This window comes from Hippocampus guttulatus, chromosome 8, assembly GCF_054856545.1.
Source record: "Hippocampus guttulatus isolate MCC_2025c chromosome 8, RoL_Hgut_1.0, whole genome shotgun sequence".
Classification (NCBI taxonomy): domain Eukaryota; kingdom Metazoa; phylum Chordata; class Actinopteri; order Syngnathiformes; family Syngnathidae; genus Hippocampus; species Hippocampus guttulatus.
Genome location: NC_141268.1, coordinates 3005393 through 3020079, shown reverse-complemented (window position 1 = coordinate 3020079; position 14687 = coordinate 3005393). Strand labels below are relative to the sequence as shown.

The 14687-nt window shown below is 44.6% G+C and overlaps 1 protein-coding gene across 5 annotated transcripts in view; it reads right to left on the bottom strand.

Annotated features, from left to right (window-relative positions):
* The window catches only part of cadpsa (Ca2+-dependent activator protein for secretion a), a 185742-nt gene that overhangs the window by 122332 nt on the left and 48723 nt on the right, over positions 1 to 14687 (bottom strand). For all 5 annotated transcript variants that reach the window (XM_086116892.1, XM_086116893.1, XM_086116894.1 and 2 more), the window contains exons 4-6: positions 8643 to 8723; positions 1697 to 1933; positions 77 to 198 (exon numbers count right to left, since the gene is read on the bottom strand). In XM_086116892.1, the coding sequence (XP_085973018.1) occupies positions 77 to 198; positions 1697 to 1933; positions 8643 to 8723 (440 nt within the window). The remainder of the gene's footprint in view (positions 1 to 76; positions 199 to 1696; positions 1934 to 8642; positions 8724 to 14687) is intronic.

Genomic DNA, 14687 nt, shown 5'->3' with positions numbered 1-14687 from the left:
TTTTTTAGCTCTCATGTTAGGAATTATTCTACTGCATAAATGTCTGTGAGGTAGGATGTGTGTCGGGTAGACTTACGTGGGTTTAGATGCCTCAGCCTGGTCTGTCTGCAGTTTGTGGCCACCCTCTACCTCCATGGTGCAGTACACAATTCTGTTTGGAGCCAAAGACTTAAGACCCTGCACCTCCATGATAACCACCTGTAACACGCAATCACAAGTTGACATAATGCAAGAGGCCAAATGAAATGGCCCAATATGCTTTAAACTTTGAAAATGTGACAATTCTTGCATTTGCTCTTGGACCATTGCATTTTTCTACTAACCCACCATTTTGACAGAAAGAAATTTTGGTATAATAAATGAAATGATGTGAAAACTTTTTTTGCCAAAATTGATCACAATTATCAATATCACCATAGAAAACTGTGAGAATCAAGTCAAAGGCATTCACATCAACCTGCATCACAAAATAGTCTCAATGGGCTTCACAAGCCCATAGTTGATAAAGATTTGTCACATCTGCTGTGGACATTGTAGATGTAACCATTACAATTTAGCTTTTGCAATTAATTCATGTAAGCCAACCCTAACATTGATATCTAACATAGTTTCAAACCCCTAACCCTTAATTTAGGGTTTTTAAAATTGTACCCTGATTTTTAAAATTGTTCACAATTTTCATCCCCCATACCTCATAGCAGTTCCGCCCACTGAGAATGATTAAAAAAAAACAATGACTCAAATGGTATGATGCTCGCCATTTAAATATGAAACATATGAATGAACTATGTCGCGTTCGACCCTGCCACTTGTTCTGAGCAGGCTTCAGGTTTCGATCAACCTTTCAGTCACGAAATATCACACCGCCAGGTGCATGTCCAAGATACTCTTTCTGCTGGGCTGGCTCGCCCGTCTTGCCGGAGACAACATGGCAAATACGAAAATCAACATCTACTGGCATTTGCGCTGTGGCACAGGTCCCCCAAAAATAGAGCCATAAACATCTCAATCGTGACTTGCAAGGTCAGATTGTGAGTAGATGTTTGCTTGGGTGGGATTGAAAATAGATTGACAGTGCAGAGTGACTTTAATCACATTTACAGTACCAGTCAAACATTTGAAAAGGCAATCAATTCCGTGTTTTTTCATGATTTAAACATTTCTTGAATTGTAGATTGATACTGAAGTTATCGACTTGATGAAGAAATATGGATGGAATTATTTGGTAAACAAGAAAATTTATCACAAGAGAATATTGTGTAATTTAGATTCCTGAACATAGGCAACTTTTGCCCAGATAACAGCTTTGCACGTCTTTGTATATTCTCAGTCAGCTTGATGGTGCGGACGATGCTATATGACCTGAACTGATTTTGACTTCCCCGCTGTGTATCCTCATGAGTAAATAGCTTGAAATTCTTCACCTCTTCATGTGTTTCCAGACATTTGACCATTGCTCTATAACGTTAAATGAAAAAAAAGTACTGTATCAGTGTATTGATGGAATGCCATCGAAGTTGGAAGTTGATCTCAGCAGCAGTAACAAAGATATGTACTGTAGCTTCTGATCTGAACTTGCACCTCCGTCAATACAAACATACAGTATTTACTATTTACCATATTTAGTGACTTTTATTTACAGTACAAAAAATAAAAGAAATAAAAAAATCTCATTCATCCATCACTGTTCACTCACCTCCAAGGTAAACGAAAGCACCACATCAGATTTGGAAAGGGTGTTCTCATCCTCTTGTCCCATGTCCATGATTGATGTGTTGTGACCTCGTTTCAGTTTCTGAAGCTTAAATTCTCCACCTTTCGACACTGGCATGCTCTCCAGGTTAGCCATCAGCAGGTTGACTGAGGACCGGAGCTCTTCGATGAACATGGTCTCCATCTCCCTCGAGGCAAACCGAGGGAATCTTCCGCCAAGCTAATTGAACCAGGAAGACAACATATTGATTAGCTGTTCACTGTGGCAGCAGGAGTGTTGTGTCCACAGAGCAAGAACAACGTTGTAGGTGAAGATTATATGATGTTTTGTTGCAGAGGACGGTTGTCCAAAATATTAAAGCCACTGCACAGTGCATGTCATTATTTTGGTACTTAATCGGCTTCAAGTTTTTCCAGAAAATCTGATGCAATTGATATTTGCACTCTTAATGTTAAAACACACTTCCTAATAGAAGAAAATTAGGAAAATTAATTTTCAGTGGTATGTTCTTCAAAACCAGGTGTGCTAATTGTGGCACACGTCATTTAATGTAAAACAATTATTTCTTAATATGGCATTCTTTTTTTCACCCCCCACTGTATAAATGCACTTGAATTAAAGGGGTCATTGTTAATTTTGGTCCTATATTTCGAAAAAAAAAAAATAAAACAACTATAAGTGACAAAAATTATGGAAAATTAATCTTTATTACAACAAACAATATCAAATGTTATGCATTATAGACGACTGAGGTTAATGCAAATGATGCATTAATTAAAATGAAAGGCGGTTTATCTAGTACAAGTCCAGGTATATACTTTATATATTATAAATATTTTAACCCGCACTTTAGTTTGTATTCACCAATGACAGCATAATTCTGCCACACAGTTGTGGTGTGAACATAATTACATACAATATACTATATTGTAAAGGCACAAACTCAAGTGCAGATTAACATAATCCAACAAGTCGATCGCAGTCACCTGGTAGTCCACGGACTGGTCCCAAATTGATCGCAAGGGCTGTGGGGGAAAGGGAAAAAAAAAAGATTTCTGTGTCTGTGTGTGTACTACTGATTTATATTTTTGTGTTAGTGTACAGTACACCATAAGCATCCTATCAGTTTCAGTTTCACAAAAAAAAAAGTATTTTAAAAAAAAATGAAGTAAAAAAAAAAACAGTTCACCGGAAGTTTTTAGCGGTCAGCAATCTGCAATTGCAGCTTGCGATCAGAGCTTTTGCAATATATATCTTTTATTTTTCTCATTCAAAAATACTTTCCTCTGCAATTCAACGCTGTCACTGGCAAAGAATGGGAATCTGGAGCGCCAGAAGAAGCATTTTAATACGTTGCATGTCGAGCTACGAAAGTGATGTTCATGTACTTAACACGCTGTAAAAGTGTGTCCCATGCTTTTGTGTCAGCTTTAGGTAGGCAGTGATTTGCGTTTCACAAACTCACAAACTCTTGTATCAATTTTATTTTTCTGTTTCGATCATGCTAGGGGCCTTTATGGCTGTTGCTTATGATGAAATGCATGCATGCGCATGCGTACATTCTGTGCGTGTGTATACGTGCACATATCTGGTCCGTGATTTAATCATGAAAATTAATAAAATTGCTAAATGTGTATATTTCTTGTTCAAAAACATGGTAGACACTCTTGTGCAACGCCTCCAGCGACTACGCACACATGAATTGCTGACGCAGCCACTTGACGTGTGCCCTGACACAAGCGGCATTGCTGTTTGGCTTTATATCATCAATATACAAGTTTTATCACACATGTACAGCACATGCTGACGTTCAACAGTCTGATATAATTAAGGTGTGTGACATATTTACTCTCACTGCCAGAAAAGCGAGTGAAAGTGCGCAGCAGAGCCAAGAAAGTACAGAGCCGCTGCCGACTGGTGTCAGTGCTAGCTCCATTGGCGCAACGTGTGGAAGCACTCTTCCCATAGGCATACATAACCACCACTCCATGGGTGATTGAGGATGTGCAGATTCAGACACATCTTTAACGAGGAGTCCCCAGTGTTCGCTTCCATTCACTTGTATTGAGATAACTGTGTATGGCTCCAGTAAATTAATAATAAGATCGTCAAACCCTCTATCGATTTTGACATGGGTTGCTTTGTTAGAAACATCACACATGCATTTAATGATACCAGATGCTGGTTTTCTTAATCTATTCAATACTTTTCAAGATGGCGCCGTAGTTGGCAGCTGTCGGCAAGAGCTCTTCAAGAGGTTTGCTTTTTGTTGTTTTTGTCTTTTGTTTTGTCTTATGGTGTTAGTTGTCCTTCGTGCGGACCCAATGCGAACTGTTTTCAGGGTTTTGGCCACGACATTCATTGAAGAAGAAGAATCTGTGCTTGATGCGTGCGCCATTTCGGCAGCAAGCGTGTACCATCACTGATTTTGATTTCGAGGAAAGATACAATACATTTCAATAAAATGTATTGTATTGTACTTTGTATTTTGTATAAATATAAGACCAAATGCTTCATAATAAAAAAAAAAAAGATTAGGACAAAAAATAAACAGCAACAACATTGTACTTGGCCTTATGTTAAATATTCTGCTAAATATTCACTGCTTCTGTCCCACTGTTACATGACACCACCATCACGCTAAGTGCCCTGCCCCCAGAATCCAAGATCCAGAGCAACTCTCACGTGAAGTTCAGAGTTCGGCCAATGGACTTCACAAAAGCATGTTAAAACAAAAAGGTAAACAGCCTTGCACTGTTGACATAGATTAGCATTTGCTAAAAGCACTACCTGGGTTCGTTTTTGCTACATGGCACATCCTTGGCTGGTGTGGCTTGGTTGTATACGTTGGGATATGTGTTCAGACGAAATGTAATTGGGCTCCCTGGGGATGAAATGCGGCCTATGTAAGTCAAAATGCAATAAAATCTTAATGAGCGCTTGATTTATGGGGGTTATGGTTGAATTAGCCAGTGGTGGCTTTGTGCAAATTTCATTCATTTGCAGTCTGGATGCCGAGGGGTGAATCACTTCATCAAAGCCAAAATGTACTGAGACTCATTGAGTTTTGTTGGATGCACAGATTTGATTCCGCCCTGTGGTGCACACTGAATTTCTTGGTGAAGCTGTCGATGCGGTAGGGGTGGGGGCATTTTTGTATTTGGTGTTGTGTCCGCTGTGCAGCACACTAATGTCTGAATGTGAATTAACACATTTAATTTGGCAGCTGGATGGTGCCTCCATAAGCTGTCAAGTTGTGTTGTAACTCCTACGTGCTTCACTTCACAGTTGCTTTTTCTTCAATTCGGGGGTTCCAAGTGCAGACAGGTGAAACATAGCCAACCCCTCAAAACTATACAATTCTTGATCGTTCAAGTATTTTGACGACAGTCGGATCACCAACATGTAATTGAGGCACAATAAAAATACAAACAACATTAATGATGTTACATTCATCCATCCATCCATCTTCTACCGCTTATCCGGGGCCGGGTCGCGGGGGCAACAGCTTTAGCAGGGAAGCCCAGACTTCCCTCTCCCTAGCTACTTCTTCCAGCTCTCCCCGGGGGATCCCGAGGTGTTCCCAGGCCAGCTGGGTGACATAGTCACTCCAGCGTGTCCTGGGTCGTCCTCAGGGTCTCCTCCCGGTGGGACATGCCCGGAACACCTCACCAGGGAGGCGTTCAGGAGGCATCCGAATCAGATGCCCAAGCCACCTCATCTGGCTCCTCTCGATGTGGAGGAGAAGCGGCTCGACTCTGAGCCCCTCCCGGATGACCGAGCTTCTCACCTTATCTCTAAGGGAGAGCCCGGACACCCTGCGGAGAAAACTCATTTCGGCCGCTTGTATCCGGGATCTCGTTCTTTCGGTCACGACCCATAGCTCGTGACCATAGATAAGGGTTGGAACGTAGATCGACCGGTAAATTGAGAGCTTCGCCCTTTGCCTCAGCTCTTTCTTCACCACGACAGACCGATACAACGTCCGCATCACAGCAGACGCTGCACCGATCCGCCTGTCGATCTCTCGCTCCCTCCTGCCCTCACTCGTGAACAAGACCCCAAGATACTTAAACTCCTCCACTTGGGGCAAGATCTCTCCCCCGACCCGGAGGGGGCACTCCACCCTTTTCCGACTGAGGACCATGGTTTCAGATTTGGAGGTGCTGATTTTCATCCCAACCGCTTCACACTCGGCTGCGAAACGCTCCAGTGAGAGTTGGAGAGCCCCGTTTGAAGGAGCCAACAGCACCACATCATCTGCAAAAAGCAGGGATGCAATACTGAGGCCACCAAAACGGACGCCCTCAACGCTTCGGCTGCGCCTAGAAATTCTGTCCATAAAGATTATGAACAGAATCGGCGACAAAGGGCAGCCTTGGCGGAGTCCTACCCTCACTGGAAACGATTCCGACTTACTGCCGGCAATGCGAACCAAACTCTGACATCGGTGGTATAGTGACCGAATAGCCCGTATCAGGGGTTTCGGTACCCCATACCCACGAAGCACCCCCCACAGAACTCCCCGAGGGACACGGTCAAACGCCTTCTCCAAGTCCACAAAACACATGTAGACTGGTTGGGCGAATTCCCACATACCCTCGAGGACCCTGCTAAGGGTGGAGAGCTGGTCCACTGTTCCACGGCCGGGACGAAAACCACACTGCTCCTCCTCAATCTGAGGCTCGACTTCCTGACGGACCCTCCTCTCCAGCACCCGTGAATAGACCTTACCAGGGAGGCTGAGGAGTGTGATCCCTCTGTAGTTGGAACACACCCTCTGGTCCCCCTTTTTAAAAAGAGGGACTACCACCCCGGTCTGCCAATCCAGAGGCACTCTCCCCGTTGACCACGCGATGTTGCAGAGGCGTGTCAACCAGGACAGCCCCACAACATCCAGAGCCTTGAGGAACTCCGGGCGGATCTCATCCACCCCTGGGGCCCTGCCACCGAGGAGCTTTCTAACCACATCGGTGACTTCAACCACAGAGATAGGAGAGCCCACCTCAGGGTCCTCAGACTCTGCTTCCTCCAAGGAAGACGTGTTGGTGGAGTTGAGGAGGTCTTCGAAGTACTCAGCCCACCGGTTCACAACGTCCCGAGTCGAAGTCAGCAGTGCCCCATCCCCACTGTACACAGTGTTAGTGGTGCACTGCTTCCCCCTCCTGAGACGTCGGATGGTGGACCAGAATTTCCTCGAAGCCGTCCGGAAGTCGGCTTCCATGGCCTCACCGAACTCTTCCCACGCTCGGGTTTTTGCCTCGGCGACCACCGAAGCTGCGTTCCGCTTGGCCAGTCGATACCCGTCAGCTGCCTCTGGGGTCCCACAGGCCATAAAGGCTCGATAGGACTCCTTCTTCAGCTTGACGGCATCCCTTACTGCTGGTGTCCACCAGCGAGTACGAGGGTTGCCGCCACGACAGGCACCAACCACCTTACGGCCACAACTCAGATTGGCCGCCTCAACAATAGAGGCACGGAACATGGTCCACTCGGACTCAATGTCCCCCGTCTCCCCCGGAACATGGGAAAAGCTCTGTCGGAGGTGGGAGTTGAAACTCCTTCTGACAGGGGATTCCGCCAGACGCTCCCAACAAACCCTCACAATACGTTTGGGTCTGCCAGGACGGACCGGCATCTTCCCCCACCATCGGAGCCTACTCACCACCAGGTGGTGATCAGTTGACAGCTCCGCCCCTCTCTTCACCCGAGTGTCCAAAACATGCGGCCGCAAATCCGATGATACAACCACAAGGTCGATCATCGAACTACGGCCCAGGGTGTCCTGGTGCCAAGTGCACATATGGACACCCTTATGTTTGAACAAGGTGTTCGTTATGGACAGTCCGTGACGAGCACAGAAGTCCAATAACAAAACACCACTCGAGTTCTGATCGGGGGGGCCGTTCCTCCCAATCACGCCCCTCCAGGTCTCACTGTCATTGCCCACGTGAGCATTGAAGTCCCCCAGCAGAACAAGGGAGTCCCCAGCAGGAGTACTCTCCAGCACACCCTCCAAGGACTCCAAAAAGGGTGGGTATGCTGAGCTGCCGTTTGGTGCATATGCACAAACAACAGTCAGGACCCGTCCCCCCACCCGAAGGCGGAGGGAAGCAACCCTCTCGTCTACCGGTGTGAACCCCAATGTACAGGCACTGAGCCGGGGGGCAATGAGTATGCCCACACCTGCTCTGCGCCTCTCACCATGAGCAACTCCAGAGTGGAAGAGAGTCCAACCCCTCTCGAGAGAACTAGTACCAGAACCCAGGCTGTGTGTGGAGGCAAGTCCGACTATATCCAGTCGGAACTTCTCTACCTCACACACCAGCTCGGGCTCCTTCCCTGCCAGAGAGGTGACATTCCATGTCCCAAGAGCTAGCTTCTGCAGCCGAGGATCGGACCGCAAGGGTCCCCGCCTTTGGCTGCCGCCCAGCTCGCATTGCACCCGACCCCTTTGACCCCTCCCACGGGTTGTGAGCCCATGAGAAGGGGGACCCACGTTGCCTCTTCGGGCTGAGCCCGGCCGGGCCCCATGGGTGTAGGCCCGGCCACCAGGCGCTCGCCAACGAGCCCCACCTCCAGGCCTGGCTCCAGAGGGGGGCCCCAGTGACCCGCGTCCGGGCAAGGGAAACTGAGTGCCATCGATTTTATCTATCATAAGGGGCTTTGTGAGCCGTGCTTTGTCTGGTCCCTCACCTAGGACCTGTTTGCCATGGGTGACCCTGCCAGGGGCATAAAGCCCCAGACAACTTAGCTCCTAGGATCATTGGGACACACAAACCCCTCCACCACGGTAAGGTGACGGCTCACGGAGAGGGATATTACATTGTTGCCAAATTAATTCTACATCTACAGTATATCATCATCATCATCATCACATCATCAATCATGATTAGGACACTTTGGACATTCATTCTTATTTGCTTACACGGGTTATCTGATCTGCCATTTGTAACCGTCCATCCAGCTCTCTTCTGATCTGTGCTGCCTGCTCATCTGGGTTGTCCAGCTGGGGGAAAAGAGGAAAAGTGTTGCAGTAGAATTTCAGCAAAAAACAGTTGCTTGCCATACTAGCGAGAGCAAGTCATTAAGTGTCATAGTAATGATGAACTCACATACCCTGTGAAAATACTTAAAGTGTCAAGAGCTCTAAGCATGAATTGTTTTGAAAACCATTCAGAAAAACAATTCATACCATATCATGTGCAAGTAAAATACACTTCTGTCACAACTTTAATCTCCTGCACTCCCTACAGGACACTCAAATCTCCTGAGGTTTGGTTGTCCCTCATCGGAAATTGTCATTGTCACAGTCAGCATTATGCTAACAATGAATAAAGAAAAAACATGTTTAAAAAAAACAAACAAACAAAAAAGATTTATATTATGCATAGAGCATTTGAGTGTTTCACATAACACTGGGGAGCAAACTTTTCGTTGAGTTCGGTCTGGGAGCTGATTTTAACGGTTGTGTGAGGAATCCAAAAATGATCTCAGTCTTTCTCTATCACATCAAGTTAATGAGCTATAGGATCCTCATTTTCCTAAAAAAAATAAAATAAAATAAATGTGTATATATGCAAATGCAACACAAAGATGAAGTGCTGACAAGCTTTGAAAACAGAAAAACACGTATAAAATGAAAGCGAAAAGCTTGCACTAATCCTCATGATTGCTACTATGCAAGCTTTCTGTTTGCAGATGTTGAGAGCACTGACCAAATGAGACATGCACACACCTCTCACCGCACTGTCTCAAGTATGACTGGACAAAGAAGTTACCACACAGCTGCAGATAAGTTTACTCGCAATAAGCTGGCAAGTCTTCCTATAGCTAATCAGTTGAATTTTGTTTATAATGTAAGCTGTGGAGAAAAAAAACTTGACGTGCTAGAAATAAAATGACTGCAACTTGGAATCAATACACACACACACACACACATTTTTTCCACTCCTCGTACATATAATATATATACTGTATATATAAAACCATCCATTACACTGTACAATTTGAGGGGGGAAAAGATTTTTATGCTGATGATGAAACTAAAAGTGGTATTCTGATTCTGATGTGTGTGTCTGTGTGTACTAGGTGTGGAAAAAATGTTTTGACAAACTCTATATATCATACATTGTTCACGTTACTTTAAAAAGCACGTTTATCACTTTATATCATGAACATTATATCCAGTGAAACAAACCCACAAACTACTTCATATTGCACAATTTGATGATGGCCAGCATCCCTCGCACACAAATCACCCATTATATCATTCTTTATTAATAATCCTAAAGCTGCCCCAGTACCTCACGCACACCTGTCTGTATTGCCTCTCTTTTTTTTTTTTTTTATGATCATCTGTATGGATGGATCAGTAATGAAATATTCACTGGCTAAAAACAAATCACACCATCTTCATTCAGATTTGTTATGTTAGCATGGGAAAGGAAGGAAAACAGCAAAGAGTGGTTGCCTCTGTGTACCGTATCCATAGCAACCTCAGATAAAAGCCACGGAGTTTCTGTGTATGCTTGTGTGTGTTTGGGTCTATGGAATTATTATGATAAAGCTACTCAGGCTCAGCATCATTACCATCACCAAACCAAAATAAACATCCTTCACAATTTGTCACGCACAAAGGTTGGCGCATAACGAGACACTCAGGATTTAGTTCGACTAATATTTGCTACCCTCGGTCATCAAAGATAAGCATTTCGGTGGTCAGAATTGTCATCATTATGTTCAAAATCAACAACATCCTGACCATGAAAAAAAATGAGAACAAAAAAATCAACGTGTTCCGCCGCCCTGATAATGTCATGACTGTCTGGGTTTGTTTTTGTTTTCAGAGTGAAGGGTGTTTCCCTCCAGCTGGCGCACCTGTTCCCCATCATCATCACCACGCCTTGTATTTAAGAACTCTGACTGCTGTCGGATTATTGATCTTGCTTTCTGTTTATTCTCAAGTGATGTTTTCTTGACCTCTCTCTCATTCAGTCATTTTTTTTCTTTCTTACTTCATAGTTTGTAAGTATTGATATTTAATCATTTTGATCTCGCCCTTGTTTTCGTGTATATTGGACTCCTGTCATTTTATTTGTTTTCTTGGTATGACTATTACCTTGCCTTTTGTAAGCACCTTTTGTTGAGTCCTTGTTTTTCCCTGGATCTTTGTGATGAGCATTTTTTTTTTACTTTGTCGGTTATATGTTTTTGATAACAAACATTTTTGTTTTTCGTATTTTGTCTGTGTCTACAGTTTTTGGATCCAAACATTAGTGGGTTTGAACCCAAACCTGACCAATAAAACACAAACAGGGAGTTTGACTAGCCTAGCACGACGACCTTCTGGGTTTTTCAAATGTGGTATAGTGTTTGTTGCCTCCTTTTCACTGTGTCTCTATAAGTATCTAATCAGACTAAAATTTGCTGCTCACCTAAATAGAAGCATCGCATTCCGGGATTGTTGTTTTTGTTATTGTGGAGGAGTTTTCTTTTTCTCAAAAAATGTACAGTTTAGCCAGCGCAGCTCTTTACAACTGCAGGATCTTCTTGGACAGAGTGCCATTTGTGAAGTGGCTCTCGCTGAAAATAACTGCAACATTTTGTCATATTTAGATTCAAACAATGTTTAAAAAAAACTAGTGTAATTTTTCAGAGGAACCATTTTTTGCACATTTAGACCAATACTTGTCAACTTAAAGCTTAATTAAATATTTAAATCCAAATATCAAATGGTACACCTGAATGTTAAAGAACCTATGAAGTAAATATTGGTTTCTACACACATTTGACATGCTTGAATATATTTGCTGAAAACATTTAAATCCAAATATCAAATGGTACACCTGAATGTTAAACACCCTGTGAAGTAAAGATTGGTTTCTATACACATTTGACATGCTTGAAGATATTTGCTGAAAACATTTTTACAGACGAAAGACTCTGTTGTGGAAATATAAGTGTGGAGATATAGTGCTTAAATGTCTTATACCATTTCACTTTTTTGGGGCCTGGCTAAAAGGATACCCGGTGATGCACTTGCACGCCTGACATGAGTTCCCACACCTAACTCAGTATAGTGTTTACAACCACGACAGCGTTGAGTCAGATAGCTCGCCATACCAAAATCACCGTGTGCTACCCTGACAAAAAAAGTAGTATATATGATGTATAGTTTAGAAAGTATACTCAAGTGCAAGTATATAAAGTCTCCTTTTTCATTTTAAATTGGAACAAATTATGTTTTAAAAGGATACTACAAGTATAAGATTGTATATTTTTTAGTACAAGCCAAGTATACTTCTGCGAAGTTCATAAAATCTATCTATCCATCCGTTTTCCAATCCGCTTTATCCTTAGAAGGGTCACGGGGGGTGCTGGTGCCTATCTCAGTCTTTAGGCAGTAGGCTGAGGACACCCTGAACCGGTTGCCAGCCAATCGCAGGGCACACAGAGACGAATAAAAAACCGCTCTCACACTCACACCTTGGGACAATTTAGAGTGTTCATTCACCCTGCCACACATGTTTTTGGAATGTGGGAGGAAATTTAAGTCAAAAAATAGTTTACTTATCGTATATTCGAATAAACTATTTTTTGGTCCTTTTAGTTGACAAATTTCGCCTGTTTATGTTAGTCAAGAAGGTAAGCAATTCTTTGGTTTAAATTTTTTTTTTAGATGACTGTTTGTTGGTAATATAAGACATGGCGGCATGGCGGCTCAATAGCTCAGTTGGTAAGACACCGGTTTGGCGAACGGGAGACGGGAGTTCGAATCCCGCTTGAGGCAAAAATGAGTACATAACACCATCCAGTGTGGGTCCTAGGGCTAATGCCTACCTCATACATTGATAGCAGACAATAAAACGAATGACATGCCGGCTCAGACGTGGCCCGGCCAAACAAGGTCTGCGTCAGGTGCTGGGGAACCAGAGCACCTTGATGAAAAATGGGCTACTGGAACAAAGCAGAGATGGGCGAGATGTGATAACATGGCTCTGTTGGAATGCTACTACTCAAGCAACCCTAGTCAGAGGGGTTACATGCAGAGAATGTGGGCTGAATGGTTACTTCGAAACCCACAGTCGAGGTTGACCACGAAACAACTAGTAGCTCAGTGTTCCAACATCCACCAACGGCAATTGCCGTCACAACTTGAGATTGATGAGGTGCAACGCAGATTCCATGGTGAAGGGCCAATCAGAGGAGGAGGTCATACCAGAGATTGGGAGGCAAGCCCCAATGAATGTAGATGATGAGATTGGGAGGCGAGCCCCAATGAATGAAATGCTGAGCGAGGCAGCAACTGACCTGAAAGCTAAGATCATGCGGAGAATGAAAGCTGGGCACCTAGAAACCGATTACAATGGCGATGTGAAGTAGCACCTGAAAGTCTCATGGAAAGTGTGAATGCAGCACTGAGGGTGATCCCTTCCGTAACGATCACGGAAGCCAATGAGCTGATATACGCTTCAGCATCACTGATCCTAGAGATGCTTGGATATAAGAGCAACCATGGAAACCATGAGGTATGTTACCACCATGGAAAAGATGGTTGGAGGCAAAGATCAAGGTGGCTTGGAAAGATTTGAGTCAATTGACGGAGGCCCAGAGAGGTGTGATGAAAAGGCCGATACCCGAGAGGTACATCCAGATGACCATACCTGAAGTACTTGAAACTGCAAAAAACAAAGGCTCCAAGCCTTGTCCAGTCGTACAAGTACACGAAGCAGAATGAGGCCAGACGAATAAACAGGCTGTTTGCAACACAACCTGCAAAAGTGTATGCTCAGTGGCAGGGTTCTAACAGCAGAGCAGACGGAGTATAGACTGTAAACCCCAAGGTCAAAATGGGAAACACCTCCGACGGTGGTGGAGAATGACCGAGCGAAGATGCTGTGGGACTTCCAGATCCAGACTGACAAGATGGTCATGGCGAACCAACCAGATATCGTGATCATAGATAAATGGCAGAGGAAAGCCGTTGTAGCAGATGTAGCGGTCCCAAGTGGTGGAAACATCAGAAAGAAGGAACACGAGAAACTCGAGATATACCAAGTGGTAAAGGTGACAGTCGTGCCTGTGGTGGTCGGCGCACTCGGGGCAGTGACCCCCAAATTAGATGAGTGCTTGCAACAGATCCCGGGAACAACACATGCGGGAAGAAGACTGCAGTCTAAAGTCGACAAGTCTATGCCTGGAGTGCAGACGCCCGTCTAACTCTCAACACATTGAAGTCGGAAGTGACTTTCTTCTCTTTGGATGCGGCTGAGGCATCTTGGCAACCTAAAATTTATCTTGGTGGCTCCCTCCTCTCCACAAATGCCACCCCAACCTTTCTTGGGTTGAAATACGACAGACAGCTATCCTTCAATGAACACGTCCATTATGTTTCACAGTCCATTCAAAGCCGCCTCAACCTACTCTACAAATTGTCTGGTTCGTCCTGGGGCTGGCACCCCTCTGACCTAAGGACTGTGTACATGGTGACAATGAGGAGTGTGGCCCAGCATGGACACCCTGGCTGTCCACAACCAACACGAATAAGCTGGAACGCTCCCAACTCCAAGCAGCCACGGCCATCACTGGCCAAATCCGCTCCACTCCTGCTGAATCTGTTCTTTTCGAAGCCAGCCTCCCTCCTCTGACCTCCTGTTTTAAAAACCTGTCGCTCCGTAAGGCTGATGACTGGGCCCATCTTAGCACTACCGACGACAGGAGGATTTTATTCCATAACTCTATCCCGAAGCGCCTCAAACGCTCAGACTGGCGTAATGTTACAACCTCTGCTCTTTCCCAACTCAACCTCCTTCCTGAGCCAACCACCAACTTTCCAACTCCTAACTTAACCTGGCCCTCACCCCTACCCCCAACTGTCCTTTTTACTCCCATCCGCAAAACCGCCCCACCCGAAGTCCAGCTGGCGGCCGCGCGGAACATAATAGAGATGAATGGGCCTACTGATCTGTAC